Genomic DNA, 27,282 nt, shown 5'->3' with positions numbered 1-27,282 from the left:
CTATGTTTGGTAGCCAAGAGAAGGAAAAAAAAAAATCTAGAAAAGAAAAAATAATTTTTTTACTTTTGAACACTATAAGGAAACTCCACCATTCCCACGGTGAATTTTAAAATAAAATAAAATTCTTCTTTTGGTTCAATAGATACCAAACACAATAGTTGTGTTTTGTAGTCAAGAGAACAAAAAAAATAAAAGAAATATAATATAATATTATAAAAGGGCCGATGTATTGATTTTGAGCCGCAATTCCTTAACTAGCCCACTGCATCCCTAGTCCCCCAACCTAATCGTGTAGGTAATGATTACAATTTACACATATACATAGAGGGATTTACAAGCCATTATATTTTTGTGTGTGTGGAAAACAAGCCACCCATGTGATAAACCAATAAACATACGGGTATACATGGTCAAAAGAGAGAAAGTGTGAGAATAGACGGACCTTCAGCTTCAAGTGTGCAGTTAGTTGGAGAACTAGAATATGACTCAAGCAAATTACTTGAGTTAGGCAAAAAAAACAAAACATGAACCTTAGTCAATAGTCATGAAACTTACCCAAGCCTAATAAATGATCAGACAAAGTTTGAATCAGTATGAGTTTTTATTGACTCGATGTTTTTGTTCGAGTCATGTGAAACTCACTGAGTAGGATTTTTTTTTTTTTTTTTAATGGATTGTACGTATATAACAAAAAGTGAGAAGATTTTCGGGTTATTCAAGGGAAACCATACGTAGAATCATTTTTGTTGCTAACGATTCATTCAAGGGAGACTCTTCCAAGTTTTCAACGCAGTTTTGAAAAGTCGGAATAAATAATAAAAGAAACCTGATTTTCCAACTATCCCTGCTGTACATCAATCTCCATTCTGGAAGTTTCTGTCTGTAGTGTACTTCGCATTTCGGAATTTCCCTTCCCAAGGTCCCGTTCCTTGTGTCACCTGCAACCAGATACAGCGGGCGCTCGATTTCATTTACTGCGGGAAATGGAGAACACGGCGAATTTGAGAGAGTGGTTTCAGCGAGTCGACTCGAACAACAAAGGGAGCATAACTGCTCCTCAACTCAAGGTTCTTCCCTTATAACCCCTCTTCATCTCCTTTCCATCTCTATTTGTTTTGTTTTGTTTTGTTTTTTTTTTTTCATTTTCATCTTTACCCATCCCTAACCTTTCTTTTCCCTCTGTCTTTTACTTCTGTTCATATCTTGATTCCTTATTTGTGAAATCGATCAATCGATGTTCAGAGTGCTCTAGCCGTTGGCAACCTGGATTTTCCTCTCTCTGTTGTTGAGCAGATGATCAGGTCATCCTTTACGTTAAGCAGATTGCGTTTCTTATTATTATTATTTTTTGTTTCAACTTGGAAGCTTAGATCAGACAATATTCCGTTTTTTTATTTTTTATTTTTTTCAGGATGTATGATTTCGATAGGAATGGAACAATGAGCTTTCAAGGTAAGAATTGGATGTTGTGATGATCTCCTCCGGTATGAAAAGTTGATGTAATTCAGTTAAATTTTAACTCTGAAAATTGTACAATTTTGTCGCTCTTGCAGTCTTGTTCTGAAGTTCTGAAAGTTGAACTGTGTCGAAGAGCATTAAGCCTGGACTTTACCAAAGATTTTATATTATTTACTGTTTCACCTTTTTTTCTTCTCTGCAACTAAAATAGATGTACTAAGTTGATTGATAATGATGCAAATTGTGCCATTGTCACGTCACAACTCCGCAACAAATAACAGGCAATTTTCAGTTTTCAAAAATTCATCTGATGATGCATCTGAATGAATCAAACAGCAGAGAAGATTTGTTTCAGTGGCTTTTGTTATCCGAGATTCATTTGTTCACATTGTTAACTCACATGGTAAATATGAGTCATCGAGGCTTACACCATTTAACAATCATAAAAAAATACGCAATGTTTTATTTTGTCTGAATAATATAATATCAACCATAATAAAGAATTTTCTATGGTTAATCTCTGTCTTGTACTACTTTCCTCTTTTGTTTAATTTTTTTCTCCTTTCTGATACCCTTTGAATATAATAAGTGAATTGGTATTCAATAGAGAACCATGCTTCTATTAGGCTCTGTTCATTTCAATGCAAAATGCCAAATTGCCAAAAGTAAAATAAATTAGGGACCTTCTTGGCCCCCTCCCCCCTCACCCCTTCCCTCCCCCTCTTTTATTTTTTATTTTTTGGTTTTTGATACTTCAGCCCATTTTACATTAAAACAAATGCAGTCTTGGTGAAAGCCAAGGGAGGTAATAATCTTAGGTTTCAAGATAGTAACATTTCTGATTTTATTTTGGTGATGGAGAGTCAGTAAATCGACAATTTCAGTTGTGGTTAGCTATACTGACAGGTGCATCTTACAGAAACAGCTAGGTTCTATGCTTACTGGTCATGTTCCCTGTTTGAAATTGTTTTTCGGTGTTGATATTGAGTTGAGGGCATTTGTTTGGATGATACGTTAATATTTGGAATAGTTGGATTTAGGGAATGAATGGGCATTTTTTATTTATTTTTCTACTTCAGGTTGACAATGTGATTAGCATATTCTTTTGCGCCATGCTTCCTAGGTATGACCAGGATACAGTTTATGTATGATGACCAGGATACAATTTATGTGTAATTTATCCATTTAGAAGTGAATTGTTTAAGAAGTGTCAAGTCTATTGCTTTTGAAATGACCAAGTGGCATATATGCATAATATATGGCCATTCTTTTGCATAACATATTTTTTTTTATAACATATAGCTAATTTATTGTCTTTTTTCATCTTTTTGAGCATTCACGTTGTTTTCTCTTTTTGATTGATTTGAAATGATACTTACTTGAATGGGAAAGAAAATATATTTTGTCTACCAGATGTTATTCTGATTAGAATCAGTCGATTGATTGAAATTGTGGGGTATTGGGTTTATTTTCTCTGCTTCCTCACACTCCTGAAGATTTGTTAATGCTTTGTGCACGTGTGATATGGGCATATGACCTCTCTTTTCCTCATTGAATCATTTTTATGTTGTGAGATTTTTGAAAGTTGATGTTTCATTTCAAGGTTTGTTTGCCCCCTCTCTCAGTGGCTGTTATTCAACGTAAGACTGAGACTTGACAGAAAGTTTGGGTCTTGGCATCAACTTTGCGTGCCTCATTCAGGATAGAGCTAATTCCCTAGCCAGGAGTGAAATATCTAGTGTGGTTTTTCTTGTGAGGCAGTCATCACCATTTTAGTTGTTTCTGTGAAATTTTGGACCTAGAACAACCAACAATTACCACTAGAAGAAGAGAGAGACACAAGAGAGAAAGAGAGAAAGAGAGAAGAAGAGAATATGGAGAAAAGTGGTGATACCGATTGCAGAGTTTACGGTTAACACCAATTGGTAGTGGCAGTTTGTTTTGTATCACCAAAACAAAATATTGAAATTACAAATATGCCCCCATAACTAACATAGCACACACATAAGACCCTACTAAATATCACAAAAATACACCTGTGGTACTAGTATTAGTGTCTTAAACAGTATTTTTTTTGTGGGGGGGGGGTGTCGTTTGGTGGATATTCCAGTATTCTTAAATCATTTAGTATTGTTTGATTGTAAACAATGATGCTGTAGTATTTTCTGACAGTTAAGCTAGATAGATATATAATATATTTCACAGGTTTGTCGTGCATTTAAGAAGAAATATACTTTAAGCTACAAACCAAAGTTCGTTTGATATATTGTTTGGCAGATATTGTAAAAATGTTTGTTCCTTTTTGTTTTGTCATCTACTATTATACTTTGGGTTTATATATTTGAGACTTATTTTTCTCCCCGACTTTTTCTTAATGAATACATATTGCTCTCTAACGTCATGTAATTCTTTTTCCTTTCTCCCAGAATTTCTTGCCCTCAACAAATTCCTTCTTAAGGTCAGTCTCTCTCTCTGATATATTATGACAGAACTTGCGTCATGCCATCTACTCTCTCATGCAAGTTATAAGGATTTAATGTTAGTTGTCAATATACCTATATTTTAGAAAGTTTTCATCTGATTTTTTTGCGTTATTTTTTGTTAGCTTATAAAATTGTTCTAGCTTTCTGTCCATGTTTCTTTCTTTTGTTTGAACAGAATTTGATCTATTTGTTCGCTAGTTCTTTTTATTGCTTGGAGATTAACTTAGCATAAGATCTGCTGATTATATATGAAATAACAGAATTTTCTGATTCACAGCCATATTTTATTGTGCCTCTTGTTGCTATTGTTTCTTAAGCCCTGTATTAATCTTTAATTCTCACCAAAATAAAAAATAAAACAAGGAGGCTACACTTAGAAGTATGGAATCGATTGTTTTGAGATGCTTTCCCCTTTTGTACGTCTCAATTTTGTCCGTGTTTTTTTTATATGGTGGTTGATCTTGACTGCCTTTTATTTTAGTTTGACATCTATAATGCATTTTTTAATAGTAATTTACCTGAAGAAGTTTATATGGAGCAAACTCCTGGGTATGTTTTTTAGGGGGAGAGTGCACAAATAGGTTGTAAGCTTTGTAAGGTAATCTATAATCTAAAGTAGTCCTCAAGAGCCTGGTTGTTATTGGTTATGGCTTTACATAGTGCTACTCTTATCATTTTGTCGGTGTTCATCACTAGCATACCTGAGGTGATTGTGTTTTTTGTTTATGTTGATATTATTATCATCTTTCGTAATGATTTAGCAGGTATCAAATATGTCAAAGAGTGTTTGAAGCAACACTTTTAGATGAAAGATTTGGGAGATCTCAAAAATTTAATGGGAATTGAAGTTGTCTGGAACAAAAATGGTATTAGTGATGGAGTAGCCTTAGGGAGAAGAGGGAAAATCGCACAAAAGGGGGAAGGGATCACACACCACACACAAATTCACTAATTCTAAATTTAAATTCACTCTAAAAATTAAACATTGAGTTATGTAAGTATATAAAGGGAAAATAAAAGACTACTCCTACTTAGACTCTAATATTGAAATAAACTCCTACTTAGACTCCAAACATAAACCTACTTCTCTACTTCCTATGTATTCTACTCAAAGACAAATAAAAGACATAATGTAAAACTAACTACTATCAGCCCTTGTTGGACCAAAAATCTAGGCTGGACCGGTTCTTCTTGGCCCTTGGCTTCCACAGTCGGTCCTGCTGGTCCAACCAGGTAAGTGCAACTGTATCTACATCAATTAGTCTATATAAGAGGAAGTACGTGTTAGATATTCTTGTTGAGACTGACATGTTAGGCTCTAAGCCTGTTGATACCCCTGTGGATCCTCATTTGAAACTTGGGTTTTGTGATAATAAAGATTTTGTGAACAAGTATCAACACAGAAGATTGGTGGGTAAACTTATTTATCTTACTAGCATGGTATCACCAGACCTAACATATCCTTTGCGGACGACGTTATTAGTTAGTTCATGGAAAGTCCTAAGTAGATTAATTGGGAGGTAACTTGTCGTGTCTTTATAAGCCTAATAATGACATTATTATTCTGGCACTGATTGGGTTGGAGCTAAAGGTTATAGTAGGCTACAACTGGTTATTGTACTTTTGTTGGTGGTAATCTAGTCACTTGGAGGAGTAAGAAACAAATTGCACTGGCTACACCTATTATAGAAGCCGAGTATAGAGACATAGCTCATACCGTAGTTGAGTTGATGTGGCTAAAATCTCGTATCCAAGAATTTGAATTTCCTATCAATCGACTCATTGATGTGTTTTGTGACAATTAAATCACTATTTATATTGCTAGTATTCTAGTTTCCATGAAAGAACCAAGCATATTGAGGTTGATTGTCATTTGTTCGAAATGTTGTGATGTGGAAGCCATAGTTGTAAAGGTGTCGCCTAGGCAACGCCTAGGCGTCCAAGCGGTTTGCCTGTCGCCTTATTGCACTGCATACCGCCTTGTGTTTTGGCACTTATTTATGCCAAATATCATTTAAGTAAATGCTTTTTATATTTATTATTTCATTTACTTAAGATATTATTCATAAATAAGCAAATACCCCCTATTTGAATTCAATAAAAATAGTTTAAAAATCAAATTCCAAAAGATAAAAAGTCAACCCCCCAGTCCAAGAAGAAAAACTGGATTTTGGTTATAGGGGCAATTTTCAACTTTTCAATGCTAGAGTTTTTCTCAATTATGAAAATTTTATAAATTCTATCATGTTAAAACATTGCTAAAAACCAAAAGTCTGGTAAAATAAATTTTTTTTTTGATATCCATAAAATTATTTTCATTCATGCGATTTCAACAGCATTCGCGCACTTAAAAATAAGTTTGACTGGAGCATAACTTTGTCATTACAACTTAGATTTAAGTAATCTTAGACTTGTTGGAAAGCTGGTTTTATATTATAATTGATACAAAAAGTCTCATGTAAAAATAATATCATTTGAGCAATCAAACTTGTTATAGAACCAGAGCATTTCTCTAAATTTTGATTTTTTATAACTTAATATGACTTAATGTTAATTTTTTTTTATTTAATATGGATAAATGTTGATTTTTAATGACTTGATGTTGCTTAATCTTGATTTTTTATGATATAAGGTATATATAGCTTACTAAATAATGTTAGAAAATAGGAAAAATAAAAAATAACAATTGGTCGCTTTGTTCCCCTCAAGCCGTGCGTCTTCTCGCCTAAACGCTTAGACAACCCTCCACCGCCTTGGTTCGCCTTGTCGCCATGACAACTATGGTGGAAGCTGATCTCTGCTCCTTTTGTTAGTTTCATAAACCAACTTGGTGATTTTTTTACCAAGGTTTTGTTTCAGAATGTTTTCTTCGAGGTTGTTCTAAGCCGGGCATGGGTGATATCTGTAGTAGTATTAAAAAAGTTTGAACAATACTTGCATATAAAAGAATGAAGAAGAAAAGAGAAGAAAAGAATAGAAAGAGAGAGAGAGAAGAAAGAAGAGAGAACTAGGGGATAACCTAGCTCACGGTTTGTGTAGGGATAGCATTGTGAGCCTAGGTAATTTATTATATGATTAGCGACTTATAAAATTCATTGCCGGTTAGAACTAAAAACAGAGAAAAGAACCCATGGTAGACTACTTAGTTTAACAACTTAAACAACACCACACATGATGAACATCACTAGTCACCATAGCTACTAAAGAGCACCATCTTTACAACTTCAACGCTTGGCCTTAAGTTGGAGCATAACCATCATCCATGCCCAGATTAGAACAACTCTTAAGGAAAGCCCCAAAACCAACAAATGGTATCGCAATCAACTTCACCACAACATCCCTCACAAAATGACAGTCAAACTCGATGTGCTTAGTGCGCTCTTGAAAAATGGAGTTGCTTTCAATATAAATGGCTGCTTGGTTATCACAAAACATATCGATTGTCTTGGTAATAGGAAACCCAAGCTCTTGAAGAAGAGACTTCAACCACATATACTTAGCTGCAGCATGAGCCATAGCTCTATACTCAGCTTCAACACTAGAACTTGTCACTATGGTTTATTTCTTACTTCTCCAAGTAACAAGGTTTCTTAATTTCCAAGAGCAAGGAAGAGGATCAGCTTGAAGACCAGCTCAAAACCCCAAAATTGATTTCAGATTGTCAGGGTTTTGAGATCAGATCGACGAGGGCCATATCTCCCTGTCCAGCAGCCATCTTCAAAGACCCTTTGGAGGGTTTGAAGACCGCCCTAGGAGGAGCACTTGACCAGCTTTTGTGGTCCTGATGACCAGCCAAAAGCCAGCTGTAGCATTCTCCCTTTTTCTCTACTAAACCCTGACTCGAGGATCGACCCTTGTGCTGCTGCCCTTCTCCAAGTCTGGTTACAGCTCTAATTGGTGGATTCCTAGCAGTGTTTGGGACTACTTTTGATCAGGTGTGACAATCCTAATACCCTTCTAATTTGTGAGTTTCAGTTCAGCCCTATTCTAGGCTCTAGTGTTGCTCCATATGATTCCCTATTCTGAGATCAGATTTGTGACTGGTTGTGAGCTGCTTTTACTATTGGGGTTGTCTGCCTAGGGTGAACATACCTTACATCATACGATCTTTCAGTAAAATAATCAAGTCAAGTGTGAATAATCTTCCTCAGAAGTATATTTCACCCATGGGTAAATTATATATGGGGTATTTAATGTTTAGAAAAACTACGTCTGGGTTATCTCATGTTTCAAAAATATATGGGGTATTTAGTGTTTAGAAAAACTACGTCTGGTTACCTCATGTTTCAAAAACTATGTTTGAGGTACTCTTCTTCATGTTTCCAACTTCTCCGATCAGCCACTTTCAGAAATACCTTGCTTGTTGCTGCCCCTCCTGTCGCTGCCCCCTGCGCACCTGCTGCTATGAGCTCCTTCTTCTGTCTCTGAGTACTGCTTTGCCTTTACAACCTGGGCTTTTTGCTCCCCCTCAAATGCCCTCTGCTCCTTCCCGCACCCTCTCCCCCTCCGCCGTGACTCCCTTACCCCCGCCCCTTGCTTTTTCTCTCATAAAAAAATTTCCTTTTCTTTCCGTTTAAATATTCCTTTTTAGATGAAAATTTGACACATCATGCTGAAATGAAATCCCTTTCTTGTTTCAACATAAAAAAATTACAAATGCTCATGTGTTAAGAGAGAGGAAGCATGTGGGAAAGAGAGGTGCTTGATGGGTCATTGGTGGGGAGACATGCATAAAAATTACAAAGAGGGGGTGTTGCCTTTGGGAATGGAGTTTAATAGGTTGAGGGATTGGGGAAGGTGAGAATAGGGAGAGAAAGAGGGGAAAGAATAAGTGGGTTAAGAGTGACGAGAGAGGGAGAGGGAGAGGGAGAGGGAGAGAGTAATGCAGGAGTAGATTACAAGAAATTGCCCCAGCAGTTTATAACCCCAAACAATACAAATAGGACCAGAAAACAAAGAAATAAGATCATCAAATAAACCCCCAAAGATACACTACCCATATAGGAGCAAAACCAGCCCAAAACCCAACCCGATAGGAGAGAGAACCCCCAAAGTTGCTGTCAGGTCTGTAGGTGTCCGATTGAGCTGTATTCTTGGGCATAGATAGTCCCTAGGGAGGGTACAAAAACCCCCAAAGTTGAGAGGATTCTGACGGCTGGTTTTGAAGTTACAAACTTTCTTGATTTTCTGACCTAGGAGAGAGAAAACTTCAAGATTCTTCAGAACAACAGCTGGTCGACTTCAGATGGTCTTCAAGAGAGGATCAATTGATCTTTTAAAAGTGTAGAACCAGTCCCCAAAAGGATCTGCAGACCAGATCTCAGACTTGGGTAGCAATAAGGGTCGATTGGCTTTAAGAACAGGAACTCTTTGGCTGATCGATTCTGGTTTTTAATGCTTGGACAGATCTGAACTTCTTTAATACTCACAGCAGCAGTACACATAAACAGAAGCAATTAAGAATGAAAATAGAAAGATTAAACAAAGAAGAAACAAGGAAAAGTGGGGGAGGAACTGGCTATCTCGGCCTGAGCTTCTCACCCACAGCTATCTCAGCTGCTCTAAGCATTTAGTTGCAAATTTTCTTTTCATTCAAATCTATCCAATAATGGTACATATGCCTCTTTATTTATAGAGGGGAAGTTTACAATCATACTAAGACTATGAGCTAGTTTCCAAAGAAAACTAGACACTCTTACTACAACTAGGAATTTAAAATAGGATTAGGACTTGACTTTATGACTCCAACATGGAGTATGACTAACTAACTAATAGTCTATATAGGACTTTACAACCAACCAATGGCCTAATGGGCCTTTATTGAATTAAATAACAACTAATTAAACTAATGAATTAAATCCCGTTTTCCTACCTTCTACCCATATTTTAGGCCCATTAAAGTGGCATATTTCAAAGAAAACCTATCGGATCAAAGGCCCAACACATATATAACACAACCCAAGGCTTATTTGCAATAAGATAAGCCCAAGTGACTTATCTACATCAACTCGTCCTCTCTTAGAAAAAATTCATCATCGAATTTTGTAGAGTGTGAGGGTGATTACATCATGGTGCACATCCTTCTTCAAGCCGTAGAAAAATTCAGGTAGCTCTTTGATAATAAAGATGTAGTCTAGAATGTGAAGAGCTTGATCTTCAAGATACTTTAATGGGATGACGAACTCCACATGGTCAACTTCAACATCTTCAGATGTATCCATAGGGTCATCTACATATGCATCTTTGATCTCTTCTAACTTCAATGCAACATAAAGCTCTTTTGGTTCATCTACCTGGTGGTTCCCAACCGGTTCCATTGATGGTTCAAACACAACTTCATTCTTGAACTCCTTAGGATCTCCCTCTTGGCTGTTCACAATCATCACGGTTGTTGTAGTGCCAAGTTCCTTAGTCTCAACCTCATTGTCCATTGTGGCAACCTTGTTGCTTTCGAATTCTTCCACATGAGTCTCGTTGATGGAAATATTAATGACTAGTTCTTCCTTAACAATAGGAATGGCTAGAAAATTTTCAGCACTAACCTTAACTTTTGACTCTGGTTCACTGGTCAATAGTGTCTTCTTTTGTTGCTCCTTTGCAATAGACGTTGATGATTCCTTCATGCTCTTGTCAATTGTGGATGGTTTTTTGACATTTGATGGAAGGAAGTACCTGTTTCGTTCTTGCTCAGATAGGTGCATGCCTGCCAACTCATATTGCATCTCGTCCCACGTTCTAGGTTTACATCCTTGAGCTTGAAGTTTCCTTTCACGAACTTTCCATTGCATTCGAACACAATCACTCATCTGGGAATACGCATATTGGCGTTTTTGTGTTTCTGTTAAGTTGTAGTTGTCAAAGTACATGTCTAATTCACGCATCCATTCAAGGAATTCCCCATGAAAATAATGTGGCTGATCATTAGATTGAGCAACAGTAGATGTATTATGATGGGAATCCTGTGGAGGGAAGAGCCTTCTTTGGAAAGATACAGGGAGGTATTGTGTCACTAACTCGTACTTCATCTCTTCCCAAGTCCTAGGCTCATGTCTTCGAACTCGGAGTCGTTTTTCATGGACTCTCCACTAATCTCTAGCACGACCAATCAACCGGAAACAAACAACTTGAAGCTTTTGTGTCTCTGTCAAGTTATAGTAGTTAAAATATTCCTCCAAAGAATCTAACCAATCAAGGATGTAGAATGTATCCCTTTGTCCAACGAAGTAACGAACTGATGGAACCATCTTTGGTTAGGCTTTGATAGATTGTTTGGAGCTTTCTTCAATCATAGCTCTGATACCACTTAATGCAGTAGATTACAAGAAATTACCCTAGTAGTTTATAACCCCAAACAATACAAATAGGACCAGAAAACAAAGAAATAAGGCCATCAAATAAACCCCTAAGGATACAATACCCATACAGGAGCAAAACTAGTCCAAAACCCAACCCGATAGGAGAGAGAAAAACCTGGTATAGAGCTAGAGAGAAAGGTGCGGCCAGATCTGTAGGAGTCCAATTGAGCTGCACTCTTGGGCGTAGATAGTCCCTAGGGAGGGTACTAAAACCCCTAAAGTTGAGAGGATTTTGACGGTTGATTGTGAAGTTACAAGCTTTCTTGATTTTCTAACCTAGGAGAGAGAAAATTTCAAGATTCTTCAGAACAACAGTTAGTCGACTTCAGATGGTCTTCAAGAGAGGATCGATTGATCTTCTAAAAGTGTAGAACCAGTCCCCAAAAGGATCTATAGACCAGATCCCAAACTTTGGTAGCATTGAGGGTCGATTGGCTTTAAGAACAAGAACTCTTTGGCTAATCGATTCTGGTTTTTAATGCTTGGACAGATCTAAACTTCTTTAATACTCACAACAGCAGTGCACATAAACAGCAGCAATTAAGAATGAAAATAGAAAGATTAAACAGAGAAGAAACAAGGAAAAGTGAGGGAGGAGGTGGCTATCTCAGCCTGGGCTTCTCACCCATAGCTATCTCAGCTGCTTTAAGTATTTAGTTACAAACTTTCTTTTCATTCAAATCTATCCAATAATGGTACATATGCTTCTCTATATTTATAGAAGAGAAGTTTACAATCATACTAAGACTAGGAGCTAGTTTCCAAAGAAGATTAGACACTTATACTACAACTAGGAATTCAAAATAGGACTAGGACTTGACTTTATGACTTTAACATGGAGTATGACTAACTAACTAATAGTCCATATAGGACTTTACAACCGACCAATGGCCTAATGGACCTTTATTGAATTAAATAAAAATTAATTAAACTAATGAATTAAATTCCGTTTTCTTACCTTCTACCCATATTTTAGGCCCATTAAAATGGTTCATTTCAAAGAAAACTCATGGGATCAAAGGCTCAACACATATATAATACAACCCAAGGCTTATTTGCAATAAAATAAACCCAAAACAGTAGCAGATTACACCCAAAAAACAAACCCAAAAGTAGGAGAGAGAAACCTGCGATTGGGGCTCAAGGAGAGAGGGTCGGATGACTCAAAACAACTCCAATGGGACTGCAATTTGGATCGAAGGTAGCCCCTGTTGTGGCAACAAAAACCTAAAAAGATGAGATGATTCTGACCAGGGGTTGTGGAGTTATTGACTTTCTTGAATTCTGACCTAGGAGAGAGAGTTTTAGCAGATTTTGCAGAACCAGCAGCTGAATGACCTGGACAACTTCAAGAAGATGATTGATTGGTCCTCTAGTATCCTGGAACAACTCCCAACAGTCCTCCAATCAGATTTCAGATTGAAGAACCAAAGGAGATCGCAGTCTTCAAAAATCCAGAAATCTGAGCTGATTGATTCTGTCTTCTGTAACTTCTGGGCAGTTCTGTTGGAGCTTCAATAGTAGCAATAAATAGGCAATTAAAGGTGATCGACTGCAGGAATTAAAGATGCAAAACACAAGAGAAAGTGGGGGAGGAGTGGCTGTCTCGGCCAGGACTTCTCACCCACAACTATCTCAGTTGTTCTAAGCAAATCTCTACAACTTTTATACTACCATATGCTAAACCGGGAAAGTGAAATATACTCGACGCATGGACTGTGTAAAAACGCAAAACACCATAGAAGTAACCAAAAAATTGGGTAAATTACACCTAAAGTAGCTTACATTAGAGAAACTACACCTGAGTTCAGTTCGGTAGAATGTGGGTCTCCAAAGCCGATGCCGTAGGTTCAAATCCTACAGAGCGTGATTCCATTATTGTTAGGTCGAATTACAATGAAATAACTTCACTAACTTGAACAACAACCTGCCTAAACGTTCCCAGTTCTTTCTCTTCTTTCTTTTCCCTTCTTGCCTTGTTTGATCTTCCAAGCTTTTTTTTATACATATTGAAAGTTGCTTTTTAAGTAAGCTTTGACTTGCAATACATTTTCACATAAGCAATAAGTAGCAAGGTCAGTTTTTATTTTTATTTTTATTTTATATATATATATATATAATGGAGCTAATTGATCTTATACTAAACAGAGAACTGTTTAATATTACTCTGCACCTTTCAACAATTCAGTGGCAGAAGGCTATCCGAAGGTCTTCGATTATCCAGGGGCTTTGCGGAAAAGCCTCCTTGATTATCTTCGATGGTCCGTCCAAGGAGATTTGTATTGCTGCTTGCCTCTTCAGCAAATGTAAAACGGGAACCAGAGAAAGCAGCATCCACAACTGCCAAGTTGTTAACACACGAGATGAAGTCATCCATAGCAGCTCTATCAGGGTGGCGATCATCTATCCGAGACTAAGGCTACCACTACCTTAGATCCAAGCCTTTCTTTGAACCATGGCTACCTTACTACTACTACTACTACTAAAAGCCCTGAGTATAAATAAAGAAAATATATATATATATTCCTTAGATGGTTGACCAAGCTCTTCATGGAGCAACAAACTTGTGCTTACAAAGTGCCAAGAAAGTGCGGAATCATGTCCCATCTGCTATATGCGGATGATACCATAGTTTTCTGCAATGGCAGGAAATCGACTGAAGATGAAGTTATGGATGGTATTCGGTGGGCTGGACGATCAGTGAATATAAGTGTGATGATGTTCTGTTAGTAGGATAAATTTTTTTTTATTCTTTTTGGTACGGCTTTCATTATTGTTGCACAGAAAGATGCCGACAATGCAGGGGTAAAAAAAAAACCTTCATATTCTTTTGTAAATTTATTGTTCATTGTTTTTATTTTTTGCAGGTTCAACAAGCTTTCTCAGACCTCGAAAGGTGATTTTGAGTCATTGTATTACTTTAATTCTTTTCATTGCATGGAAGCTAGCGTCATGTTATGTTGCTGCTATTGTTTTTGTTTTTGAGATAGCTCCATGGATAGCAACATACAAAAGTTTACTATCCTTCTTGTCGTAGAGTTAATATGTTTATCCTTTTTAATTAGTTCTCGATTTGAGTTTTCTTTTGAACCCCTTGAAGTTGGAGTTCAAATGAGAAGTATACCTATTTTCTCATGAATGAGTAGAAAGTTTCCAGTTAGTTTTCACTCAGTCATTCAGTGCATCTAGAATTCTAGATACTAATTTTAATAAGTAGAACTTGTTGCCATCAGATGATAACCTTTGTGCCTTGGGTAAAGATACTGCTCACTGCTCACGGCAGTTGTTCATGTGATTGCATGCAACCAACTTCTTGATCAAGTTTGAGAAGCTGGTAGAGAGACATCAGTGCTGATGTATTATTGGTAATTGTAGAAGTTCTTTATATTCGATACCGGAGGGTCTGGTAATGTTTTGATTGTTGTAAAAATTATTTAAGTTATGCATGAACTTCAAATTCTAATGTTTACCGTGCTCTTTACACTATGACTTTGGTCGTTAGGAACTAAGAGAGACTGGAAACTAATCTTCTGCTACTTACACGCTTCTTTCTTTCTTTTTTTTTTTTTTTTTTTTTTTGCATTCCAGGGGTCGTGGTTATCTTGTTCCTGATGATGTTTATGATGTAAGTTCTGATGCATTTCGTGTTTCCTTTTTTAGGTTGAGTAAATAAGTTACTTGTGGCTATCTTTAAGTTGGTATCCTTTATATGTACAATATATTGGATCATGTTCTGCGCCTTGGTCATAATCTCATCGTATGATACTCCTTATAGGTTACCATGGACACTCATATTGCAATCTTTACATGCAGTGAAACAATTTGACCCTCATCTCACACTAGTTTCTAGCTCCGCACCTCAGAAATTTACAACATTGTCAAAATGCCTGTGGGGCTTTGCCCATGGTGCCTAATAGCATGGTTCAAAAACCCACCGAAATTTCGCTTAATTCTATAGGGCCAAATGATATTATGGTCTAAACATGGAACCGATGTTATTCAATGCCAAATTTTGGTACGTTACGTATCGCTGAAATGATGCATTCCACCCTTTATAAAAGCATCATTTCACAATTGAAAAAAAGACCTGGAAGCTTGGGTTTTCACCACACCTTAGTCTTGTGGAATACACTACTAGGGGTTGTCATATCACTCTAAAGACTTCCATTGTTGCTTACTGGGTGAAGATTTGGCCACATTCAATAGATCTAGGTAAACCATTTTTTCCCCTCTTTTTTTTTTTCTTTCAAAATGTAAGATAAATACCTCTTTGTTGGTCATGAATTTTTTATATCATACACCGGAGGCCGATCTACAACCTCACAATGCTGGATTTTTTTTCCAATTTTGTTGCCTTTTTTATGGATCCATGTAGCCTACCCCATTAAGTTGGGATAAGGCTGAGGTTGCTGTTGTTGTTGTTCTAGAAGGGAGAGGGGTAGTCCCCAAGACACAACATGATGTGGATCAAGAGAGGTTCCAGAATAAGTATTCACGCTAGAACAAGCCCACGTCCAAGTCTAATGGGTTATATGAGTCATAGGCTTAGTACTTTTATGTTTTCTAATGTAATGAACCTATTTTGATAGCCCATATATGAAGAATAAGTGGCACATACCAATTTAACTAGTTGCATCTAGACATGGTGTTCTGGGAATTCTTTTCTTTGATGACATTGTCATGATATAATTATCTATTATGGCTATTTTCTGTATATTTGTCCAGTTACGGGACTTCTGTGCTCCCCCTTTGGGGACCTGTATTTAATTATTATTATTCTTTCTCAATAACTGAATTGTAAGTTGGTGAACATGCTTTAACTTAATTTTTCTGATGATGTATATTTAACGCTGTCCCATTCTGCGTGTCTTCCTTCTTCTCTGTGAGTCGCAGGGTACAAAGTGTTTAATTGTAAGGTTTGTAGAGTACTCAATATTGCTGCATATTCTCTTACTGCCCCTTAACAATCTGCTCATGCTTTTTTAATTTCTCCCTCAATCCTTAGAGAACTTCATAAGCTTACCACTTACCAGAGGACCCATAGATTTCCAGCATGCTCTACACATGAGCCTGCAAGGACTAGACCCCGTTTGCATACTAACTGTGGATTGTAGTAGGTTCATCAGCGTTAAGCTTCAAACTTGTCATCTTCCCCAACTCTTTCCTTTCAATACTATTTACTAAAACTGCAAACCTTTAGCTTACTCACTTTCTATTGTTTAATGATGGTTGCAGGCATTGATGAAAGTTGGATTCTCCCTCGACTCTCCAGCTTTTTACACAGCTTGTGAGGTAAGATTCACAGTATCAATGTTATATTTTGGGTGTTCTTTACGTAGCCTGGAAATTAGACACCGAAAACTATTTAAAGTTGTTTGATCATACTATACTATCCTACCCAAAAGAAAAAAAAAGATATACTATACTATGATATGAACTCATATAAATAGAATTATTAAATTATCAATTTTTTCAGACACATGTATTACTATGTATATGTGGTTGTGTGTGAGATATGGTGACAGGGTGTAGCATGCATCAAAACAAAAAGATTTTTTTTTCCCTTGTTTTCTTGGGGGGCCATGGGCACTCTTCGCCATTTACACTTCTAAGGAACTTCAGAATTTTTTTGTTTTTTTGGGGTTGGGGGGCTAGCCCCTGGCTCCATCCTTTCCTACCCTTAACTTTTTTTGTGGTGTACCAATTGAATCTTTGATAATTACATGGAACCAGCTTACAGGGAAGCGTTAAGATTTTCCCCTTTTGGTATCTTATATGCTGGGAATTCAATGAATTGGGTCTTGCTAACATACTAGGTAATTGCATACAAAGTTAATTTCCTTGTCAGTTAATTGCACGATCTTGGCCTTTTATATTATGTCCTTTCCTTCTGTTTTAACAAAGTTCATTCAATTTGAGACAAAAAGGGAATTCTTAAAAGAATAGGACTTGATAACATTTAATCCATCCTTGCCTTTGCCAAACAAGATGTTTGATTTGGCCTTTGGAATACTTTCCCAGACTGTTAAAATTCCCATGTATGTCGTTGCATCCTTATTTTCTGATGGATGCAGGATATTTTACTTGCTAGATTTAGAACAGTATGATCCAGTTAGTTTTCCCCCCTCGTTGTTGCAGAGCTTTGATCAAAAGAAGGATGGGAGGTTCCACCTGGATGATTTTATCTCACTCTGTATATTCTTACAGTCTGCTCGGTATGTATGGTTTTTTTTTTCTTAAAAAAAAAAACTATTTAGTGGTTGGTACGAAGATTCAAGCAACATCAATGTTGGTCACAGTCACTGCACATGCATATTTTTTACTATTTTCTGTTGACAGTATCTTCTTGCAGTTTTTCCATATATCATCTCTGTCGCACAGACACATTATGTTGGTCAACTCTGTGAAATTGCAGAATATAGAGGACAAACTCAGTTATTTTGTCTACAGTTCGGCATATTTGTTGGAACACTGTTCTGTTTAGTGCGGGGCAATTTTAAAATTTTCATCAATCCTAGAATTTCTTCTACTTTGATGGTTGGGTAATTTGCATGCTTTTATATTGCAGGAATCTTTTTAATTCATTTGATACTGCTAAGCAGGGCCGAGTGACTCTGGATTTTAACCAGCTTGTTTACTGTGGTGAGTTTCTCCTTTCTGGTATTTGCTTGCGACCTCAATTGTTTTATTTCAGTTTGTTTCTAGCTGTTTTGAATTCTAGGGTTTGTTTTGTGGTAAAAATTTTGGGATGGTCTTAGTGTGGATTCTTTGAACACCTCTCCCAAAAAAGAAGGGTTGGGGGGGGGGGGAGAGGGGAGAAGGATGTAAGGACCCATATTTTAAAGGCAGCTATCTTTTCAGGAAATAGGTTTCAATGGGATAATTGCTTTTACATGGATGGTACTGTCAAGGAAGCTTTGCCTTGATGCTAACCTTTTTGAGCCATATGGAGGGCTGTTCTGGCCAATACAATCATTAGATAGTTTGTATTGGCCGTGCAGACTTCGTGGTCCACCTCAGCCTTTTGGCCTACCTTGTATTGACTTCCCTGTTCTCTCTTCTAGCTGTTAACCAATTTTTCCAAGGTTGAATTTTGATCATTTACAACCCTTATCTAACCCTGTGATGAAATTCTATCAACACGAGTTGATGGTTATGTGGGCAGCATGTGTGTGAAATCTGCACCGCAATCCAGCAGCTAGCCTGCTATTTGGCCTTCTCATCAGGCTGTCAAGGAAGCCTTAAGTGAGTGATGTGGGCGTTTCCCTTTATCTTTGCTTTTATTTCTAGAAAGCTCTATGTTAAGAATATACAACTCAGGTAATTTTATTTTTTTGGGGTGTGGGGGGTAGGGGGTGTTGGTGAGGTGAAAGTTTGCTTATCAAGTGTTGGTCGTGAGCTTCGAACCAACGCCCCTGGAGACTCGTGAGAACCTGGCAAGCTGGTACCCACAATTTTTTTGTGTGTTTTTAGTGAGTATTTCCAAAGAAAATGGGGATAGTTTTGAACTGAGGCACTCTGCTGCAAGATACAAAATCTTTACCACCTTCGAGATTTGTGCATCCAGAATATAATGGCTGTTTCAGCTGCACACACACTGCAGCACTTTTTATCTTTTGGAGATAAATGTATATCTCTTGGATGAATATGTGTAAATGGGTTTTGAACTTGACTCGATGCCCCCAGCCATGCATTTTACAAGTTTAGGCATTGACAAAAATTGGTGTTCCCATATGGTAAACCCTTTAAAATAAAATCTCTGGAATTGTAGTGTGTTAGGTACAAGTGCACCTGTTTTGGATGAAGAGCATAGACTTTTTTTTAGTCCATAACTTTGTGACAAAATTGACCAACTTACCTATTTCTTGTTTCCCTATTTTTTATGGCTTCTTGGAAGTTCCTTTTCCAACTCTCAGGGGATTAACAACCTAGTTCTATGTAACTTTTTTTTTTTTTTTGGGGGGGGGTTAGATTCTTATGATTTGTTCAGGATTGTAAAACCTCAGAATATTCTTTGGAGATGAATTTGCTTTTTATTACGGAAGCATGAGACATTTGGATTGAAATGATGCTTCCAGTTTGTGTCTGAAAAATTCCTTCCTGCAATATAGAATCAAGTTTCTACTGGAGTGGGTTACCAAATAAGTTTCTCAGACCAAATTTTATAAGCACCGTGATGGAGTTTAGTCTCACAATTCATTAGGATGCATTAGTTGACTTGATCTTCTGCTTGGGAGTCTAAATAGAGCATCTAATGGTTATACCAATCTGTGTCTCATTTCTTTGCAACCAAACCATTTTGTCCACTGTTGACTTCAAACTGACTTTTTAAATCTGTGAATTGTACTCTGTCCAGCTGCCAATTGTAGAATATGAATCAAGATTTTGATGATCACCAACGCCAACTGATGTACATTTCATACACTGTTGAGCTAGAATTGTAATTATCATCAATTATCAAGTTGTTCTTTGCTGTTAATTACAGGAATCCTGTGACAAAAATGTACTCAAATTTGTTGTAGCAAAAATATGATTGATTATATGGAGAATCTTCTGTTATTCTGGGGATGTTTATCTATGCTGCATGGATTAAAAAATTATAATGCTATAGATGGCTGCATTAGATCTGAGCTTGATTAATAAAGAATTTGCTGTCATTTGTTCTGAAACTTGATATGGGGGAGGGCAACTTGATATGCTAGATGATACTCACATTTCAAGGGGCCAGGGGCCAACCCAACATCTTTGTGTTACTGTGATGAAATGAACTGTATAGTTTAAAAATGTCTAATTCCTTTTGTTTACTCTTTATTTAAAATTGGAAGAGCCTCTAGGAAAGATTTGAACTGTTCAAAATACAGGAGGGAAACTTGAAGGATTGACTCAAAGAGGCCTAACTGATGCATTTATTAATTGGCAGGTGCAGGTTGGGTCCAGACTCTTTGAATTCGACTCTATCTTATCCCTTAAGATGGATAATGTACACTTAAGCGTAATATAAAATTAATTAGTATCAAAGAAAATAGAGACCGACTGATTAGGATCGATTATTCAAGTTCACCCGAATAGCTTAACAACTGACCGAGGACCATAATTGACGAGCAATATGGGCAAAAACCGGTTTAACAACTGATGGAGGTAGATTAGCCAGAACCAAATCAAGACCATAATCGGTGGACCGGTTATTTATCGGTTTTGGTCTCAGCTGTGAGGTCTAATTTATGTAATCGGTTGGTTTTGGTCTTAGCCCTTGAAGGTGCAGGACATTAAGCAAGACAGAACCAACCGGATCGACCGATTCAACACCCCTACCTAAAATAGGTCATAAGGTATGCAAATGTCTGTCTGTCTGTCTTCAAACTTTGGCTTCGCAGAAAGCCCTAAATTGCTCTCATTCTATGTAGCCAATAACTTCAATGTGGAGGTGTCACATATAGTTTGGACCAAGTAACCAAGCACTCTCCAACTGAAAAGTTGGTACAAATAAGAGGAAAAAGAACCTTGTCCATGAGCTAGGCCTACGTTAATGTTTCCATGTGTTTTTCTTCCTCCCTGAGAAAAGGATATCACTATCCTTTCTTTGGGGGAGGAGAAAAACAAACATAGAGAGCGGTTTATGCATTCGGTATGGGATTAAGCTCATCATCATTGCTAGTTGTTCATGCATTCGATATGGGATTAAATAGTTATTAGACATATAAGAAATGTCAAGAAGATGAACCTTGGCTTAAGGCCAACTAACCGAAGTGACCCTTTGCGTGAATCACCCGGAAACAACTAATAGAGCATAGGTTGGAGAGGAAATCCTCTACATGAAAATAGAGTTACTCCAAAGAAAGAGAAAGATGATTTGAGAAGGAACAAAAGCTCATTCAATAAGAACACCTTGAAGGATATACATCTTTGTCAATGTGTTATATGTGGCCCTTGGTGAAGATTTTAATGTGCTTAAAATTGCTTGCAAAGCTCTATAGGAAGATTTGGAGACGCCTCCTACTATTTGTGCTAAAATTGGAGATGGAAGGCATGGATCCGGAAATATTCTTTCCCGATTTAGTCTTTCCTGACGGTGATGATATGTGACACTTATGGGTAAAATAACTGGGTAATCAAGGGTTACAAAAATTTTTAGTGCTTGTAACAATTCCATTGGGGCTAAAGCCAATGGATACCTTATGTATATAACTTAAAAATGGGTCATGGTATGACTTGGTACTAAGAAAGTAATTCCAAATGGTTAGCTAGAAAGTTAGGGATGTGTGTAATATTTCTATTTGGAATGACCAATTACATATTTTGATGGTTATTGGGTCCTTATGTAAGTAACTCCTACACATTATTCTCAATAGTGTGAGTGAGTGAATCTATAATGATTAATGAAATCGTAATCTTATTTGTTCTCTTTTTTCCCTATTAGCATTATTAACAAATACTAAGGTAGCAACAAAGTTCTTAGTGAGCTCCATAGGGAGTATTAATTGGTACCTTGATGGCCGACAAAAAGGTATAGAATTCTGTTTGGAAACTTAAGATCCAACCTAAGTTTGTTATTTGTATGAAAAAATTTAGTCCATGGCCTCAAAACTAGGAGGAGATTATCTCATTTTTTGAAAGGGGATCCAATGTGTTTCATCGTAATGAAATGGAATATAACTGACATTTATTTCTATCTTGTGAGTTCTCTAAGCAAATTTAGGCTATAGAGTCGTTAGGATTGCACTAAGGTTGGACCCACAAATAGACAACTAAACCATAATTTCCACCGTTGAAATACTGATGAGATTGAATAGCCATCGCCCCAATAGAATGATCCGGCTTCATTTCTACTTTGCCTTTTCAAATATTTTAAAAGATATTATCTTGGCAATATCCTCTATCACATTATGTTTTATTTAGTTATCTTGTAGCTAGTATGCTTTCCATCATCCAAAATAATTTTAGATGACCTTAAATTATCGACCATCTTGAGTATGAACAAGTGGCTCTTGCTTATAAATATTTCTTCTTGGTTGATTACCAACGATCATCTTCTGAAGACTAATGTATGGAAAAAAAAAAAAAAAGTTGTCAGGCTGTGTGGAGCTTGTGCCCAGATACATGAAGGGCGAAATGACTACCCCATCCCCAATGAAATGAAAAATCCCATCCCTGTTAAATGTCCCTTTGCACACTCTCATCAACGTTGATATAGGGGCCACGCTTCCTAGCAGCCATCCTTCTAAAACCTTATTTATTTTTCTTTTTCCACCTTTCCGCATGGAAACAAATGGAGTCTAGCTTTCTATATGCGGGTCAACCATCAAATGTCCTGCGTGAACGTCTTCTTTAGACAAATACAGCTTTCCTATTCCACCCACCCAACCAAATGCATCCCTCAAGCTTAGGATGGCAACTCGGTGGGTTTTCAAATCTGAGGGATGACTCGAATCCAACCAATTCAAACCCCGATTCCAAGTTTAAAATCCTTGGTCCCTAACCAACTTTGAGAGCTAAATCCCTCTCCCATCTTTTTTTCTAAAGACTACAACAAATGGTTTCTCAACTCATTGAAGATTGTGACTTAAATGTGATGCATAATTCAGACTCTTTCCCCAGCATTATAAAATACTGTAACAACTAACACACCACCCTCAAATGTTAGGGAGTTAGTAAAACATTACAGGCTGTACCAAAGACTATCACAATTCAAAATCCATCACTCCCACACCAAAGTTCCATTTCTGTAGCTGTTTCTTTCCTTTCATCATTACATACTCCTTAACTTTATTGTATTTCCTACCCTTTTGACTTTAATGTGAGATTTGGCTTTAGAAGATTCCCTTCCAATGCTTCCACTTCAATGGGTTTCCATTCCATCCTTCCCTTCAGCTCTTTTGGGCATTGGATGGCCATTTCTTTCAGCTTTCTTTACTAAAGCTACCCAAAAAGTCCAAAACTCTTACTATTATGTATTATTTATACCAACTCTTTAACATTCATGGGACTTAAAAACCATCATTTCCAAAGCATTAAAGGAGATTTGAAGACTTGATTTGATTAATCATCAAACACACATCTATTGAAGGTTTCTTTTGATCAACCTAATGAGTCTTTGTAGTAATCCAAAAGTAGATGCTTCAGGGGCTTCTTTTTTTCTTTTGCTTTTTCTCTTTTTGTTCGTTCTTATCTTTTCATTTTGTCACTTAAAACAACTAAACAGGGCCACCTTTGGTGATCCTCTTACCATGAACAATCTTCTCTCTAATCTTCAAGAAGAGACCCTTACTTCTAGCACAACTGGGTCAGATTTGAATTTTTCCAGTGAATAGGAAAAGATTGATGAAATCAAGGGAACGCTTTCCAACATTATATATTGTCTTAGACCTGTAAAGATAACACTAACAAGATCGTTCTAATAATTTTATTGAGATTACTTTCTCTTCTATTCCCTCCTTGAAACTGTATTTGTATGAAAGAAAAACTCCACAGATGAAGGAAACAAAACAAGCAATGAGATGACTATATCTTTACCTAATAAAGCTGAAGAAAAGGACTTCCATTGAAAACTACAAAAATTAAAGAAAAAAGACTTACAGGCGATTGACTTTATCTTTTTATTTATATAATTTTCGCATAATTATATCGATGATCATACGCTAATCTAACTCCATATCTAACCACTACCCTAATTCAAAATCATCTTTGCAGAACCGACCACACTTAAATCTACATTATTTATTAATTATATGAATAATAATACACCCAAGATGCCCTTGGTTTTCTACGTTTACTATACTACTTAACAGTACTTCAAACTATAAAATATTGCAGAAGTTTGCAAATCCCAATTAAAAAAAAAAAAGGTCCAACCTGGAGTGGACTGTGAATCCAATATTCTTCTGCATCTAACATTCTAATAAAATCAAATCATTTATTATTATTATTATTAATTTTTTTGGGGGGGTTAACATGAATCATTTAATGGTTTATAATAAATTGGTTTGAAATAGGTTTAGGGGTGAAAGGGTAGTCTGGACATTATAATAATCTTCACTGCATCACCCATACCTCATAGATCATGAAAGAAAAGTGAATAATTATTGTTGAGGAAGACAGGAAAGTTTTGGATGGATTTAACTAATGTGACCGGCATTTTTGTTTGTCTTCATCAGATAAGACCATTAACTGTTTGAGTGTCCCCATATATCTCTCCCTTTCAGAGTAGGAGAGAAAAGGTCAACCATTGTACATAATACAGATTAAGAGATATTCCACCATGCACAGAAAAAGAAGAATCAATTACAAGAGTCACAGTCACATATACAAACACACATTTTGGGGGGCTTTGCAAGAGGGAATTAACTTGTCTAATGACCTAATCAGCAATTATTGATTGGAAAATAATAAAAAAAAAAAATCCACTAAAACACATTATTGACTTCTATGTTTGTAAGAATCTCTTAAAAAAACCCATTCATGGATTACCCATATCCACATGGTTAGGGTGAATTGGGAATTGTGTGGATAGACGCACGGTCTTCCCCACCTATGCATCTACGATTTAAGTGGAGATCATGGTGATGGATTGTTGTGTTAGTCTCCCCGAGGATTAATCGAGGTGCGCGTAGGTTGGCCTAGACACCTTGGTTAAAAAAAAAAAAAAAAAAAAAATCTTTGAAAAAAAAAATAATAATCACATCTCTTGATCAACATAATTTTAGGCTGTGTTTAGTATGCATTCTTAGAATAAATTTTGAAGCGAAAAATAGAGAAAATTTGGTTTTCGATTTCAGAATGCATATGAAACCCAATCTTAGGAGTAAAGGAAAGAACTCATCTTTGTGGGTAACTCTTTAACTCCAATGGTGGATTAATGACCAACATTTGATGGTTAACAGCAAATAAGTAGTTAGCACATTAAAAGTATATGTTAATGTAGTACTAGGCTGTCAACCAATAGGGAAGCCTATTCATGTCCAACTGTACAATTGTTACTGTTAATGAAATATTAATTAAACTCAATTCTCATTCTTGAAAACATGACAAAACGTGCTGGTAGAAGGAATTAAAAAAGACAAAAAATAGCCAACTAACCTTGGAGTACATGGGCAGGGAATCCAAGGCTACTTACCATTTAATTAGATCAGGAAATACTCCATAAATCAGCCGAATCAAGCTTATTTAGGAAGAAACATCCTTCAATGAAAAAATGCTAATGGCCTGAAATAGGACAGAGTTTTCCTATTTCATCAACTAATAGCCGCGAAAAGGTTAGATCTTACAAATTGAGTGGTTGATTTATGATGACATATGTAATAGGACAGAGTTTTCCTTCATCCATGGTGAAGAGAGAATATTTTGTTCTACGGCTTTGGTGGACATCATTCAATAGAAGGTAAAAAGAATAATGACACCCTAATAGTTAGAAGAAAACTTTTTGCCTTTTTTTATTTTTTTATTTTGATAGTTAGGCCTCAAGGAGAGTAGAACTCATGAACTCTAAATTGTGAGGTGTTTGTCTTTGCCAAATGAGCAACTACCTTGTGGTAACTTTCACCTTTGTTAATATGTTCGACCAATGTTCTATGTATTGGTATTGTCAGATACGCATCAATAAGATCAAAAAGTGAATTTTTCAATCGAAAGGTCAGTAACAAGATTTGAAATCTTACTGATACATATCAGAAGTGGCATCAGTATCAAGAGTGGTTGATACGATCAATACTCGATATTATATTTTCAATTATATATATTTTTTAAATAAAAAAGTCAAAAGAGGGATAGACACACCACCTTCACATAATAAGTTAGCAAGCAAAACCAATGAAGTCACGAGATAGAGCCATTTCAAAGGGAGAAAGAGAGAAACAAACACAACGGATACTAACTTGCTATGGGTCCAGCCTTTTCATTTAGAGGAATAGACACACTACCCTACATGCGGCAAGCTAGTGCACTCTATAAGTGGTAAGATATACATGCAAATGCAAAGCAAATCTTTGAAAAAAATTTTTTTTTTAAGGAAAATGTATCTGGCACACCTCCTATCCAGTGATCCAGTTAGAGACATAAGAGCTAGCCAGAGTCTTCCAAAGGACCCCACACCCTTACAACCCCCTTCTCTCTCACTAGATCTCTCTGGAATGAGGTCCAGCCACAAAAGAGTAGAGAGGGTAATATCCTTTGTCCTTTCTCCTAACACAAATGTCTATTTCATACTCTGTTTAGATAAGCTTCCCTTCTTTTTTTTTTTGGTGAGAGATAAGCTTCCCTTCACCATCTTAATGATTTGATCCTTGTATGCACATTTGCCTTATTATTTATTATTTTTTTGGGTAAGACTATCTCTTTCTATTCTACAACATTAACACTAATAAAGTTCACATTTGGCTTATAATTGGCTTTTAATTCACTCCAACCCTATGGTCTTGCAACTTCAATTTGTGGTCTAAACAAAATGGATTATTATTTTAAGACTGAGTCCATTGACACACTACAGTATAGGGAAGAGATATGGGGAGAGAGGGGTCATACTAGGACTCTCTACTTGTTCACCATCAGTGAAGAAAAACATTTTTCATTACTTCATTCCTTTCACTAGAGTTAAATAAAGGTGAGTGTTTTCTATCCAAAAGTGAAGTTGAGCTGTATTGAAATTGATCGAGGCTGATCTTGATTCCCTCAATCTAATTTGATCTAATTTATCTATGAAAAAACCCTAGATGCCTGGAATGCACTAATTTTGGAGCCAATCTTAGATCGGAATCAATCGAGGCCAATCTCAATTCCCTCGATTTGATTCAAGCCAATTCTGTATAAAAAAAAACCCTAAATACCTGAAATATATTGATTTTGATGTTAATCTGGACCAACTGAATAGGAATCAGAACAGGTTTGGATCAAACCGGTTTTTTAACCCGAAAGATAAAAACTAAAAGAGAAGGGGGAAGAAGCCAGAAACGGAATTCATAACCGTCTTTCTTCCTAACGTGACAACTACGAAGAAA

General features: G+C 36.6%; 1 protein-coding gene across 1 annotated transcript; it reads left to right on the top strand.

Moving 5' to 3' along the window:
* Positions 1–716: 716 nt before the first annotated feature.
* Positions 717–19,864, top strand: LOC122073928 (sorcin-like). The gene is made up of 10 exons (XM_042638647.1): positions 717–1,067; positions 1,243–1,301; positions 1,412–1,452; positions 3,885–3,916; positions 14,164–14,192; positions 14,885–14,921; positions 16,532–16,588; positions 17,435–17,511; positions 17,865–17,938; positions 19,653–19,864. The coding sequence occupies exons 1-10, from the start codon at positions 984–986 to the stop codon at positions 19,670–19,672; spliced, it is 510 nt and encodes a 169-aa protein (XP_042494581.1). The 5' UTR covers positions 717–983; the 3' UTR covers positions 19,673–19,864.
* Positions 19,865–27,282: the final 7,418 nt, after the last annotated feature.

This window comes from Macadamia integrifolia, chromosome 3 (assembly GCF_013358625.1).
Source record: "Macadamia integrifolia cultivar HAES 741 chromosome 3, SCU_Mint_v3, whole genome shotgun sequence".
NCBI classification, from domain to species: domain Eukaryota; kingdom Viridiplantae; phylum Streptophyta; class Magnoliopsida; order Proteales; family Proteaceae; genus Macadamia; species Macadamia integrifolia.
The sequence above is the reverse complement of the archived record's forward strand: the minus strand, read 5'-3'. Positions and strand labels throughout refer to the sequence as shown.

Coding starts and splice junctions, on each gene's coding strand:
- LOC122073928 (XM_042638647.1), top strand. CDS start 984: ATGGAGAACACGGCGAATTTGAGAGAGTGGTTTCAGCGAGTCGACTCG. Junction 1,453..3,884: donor TGGAACAATGAGCTTTCAAG/GTAAGAATTGGA, acceptor CCTTTCTCCCAG/AATTTCTTGCCCTCAACAAA. Junction 17,939..19,652: donor TAACCAGCTTGTTTACTGTG/GTGAGTTTCTCC, acceptor TACTCTGTCCAG/CTGCCAATTGTAGAATATGA.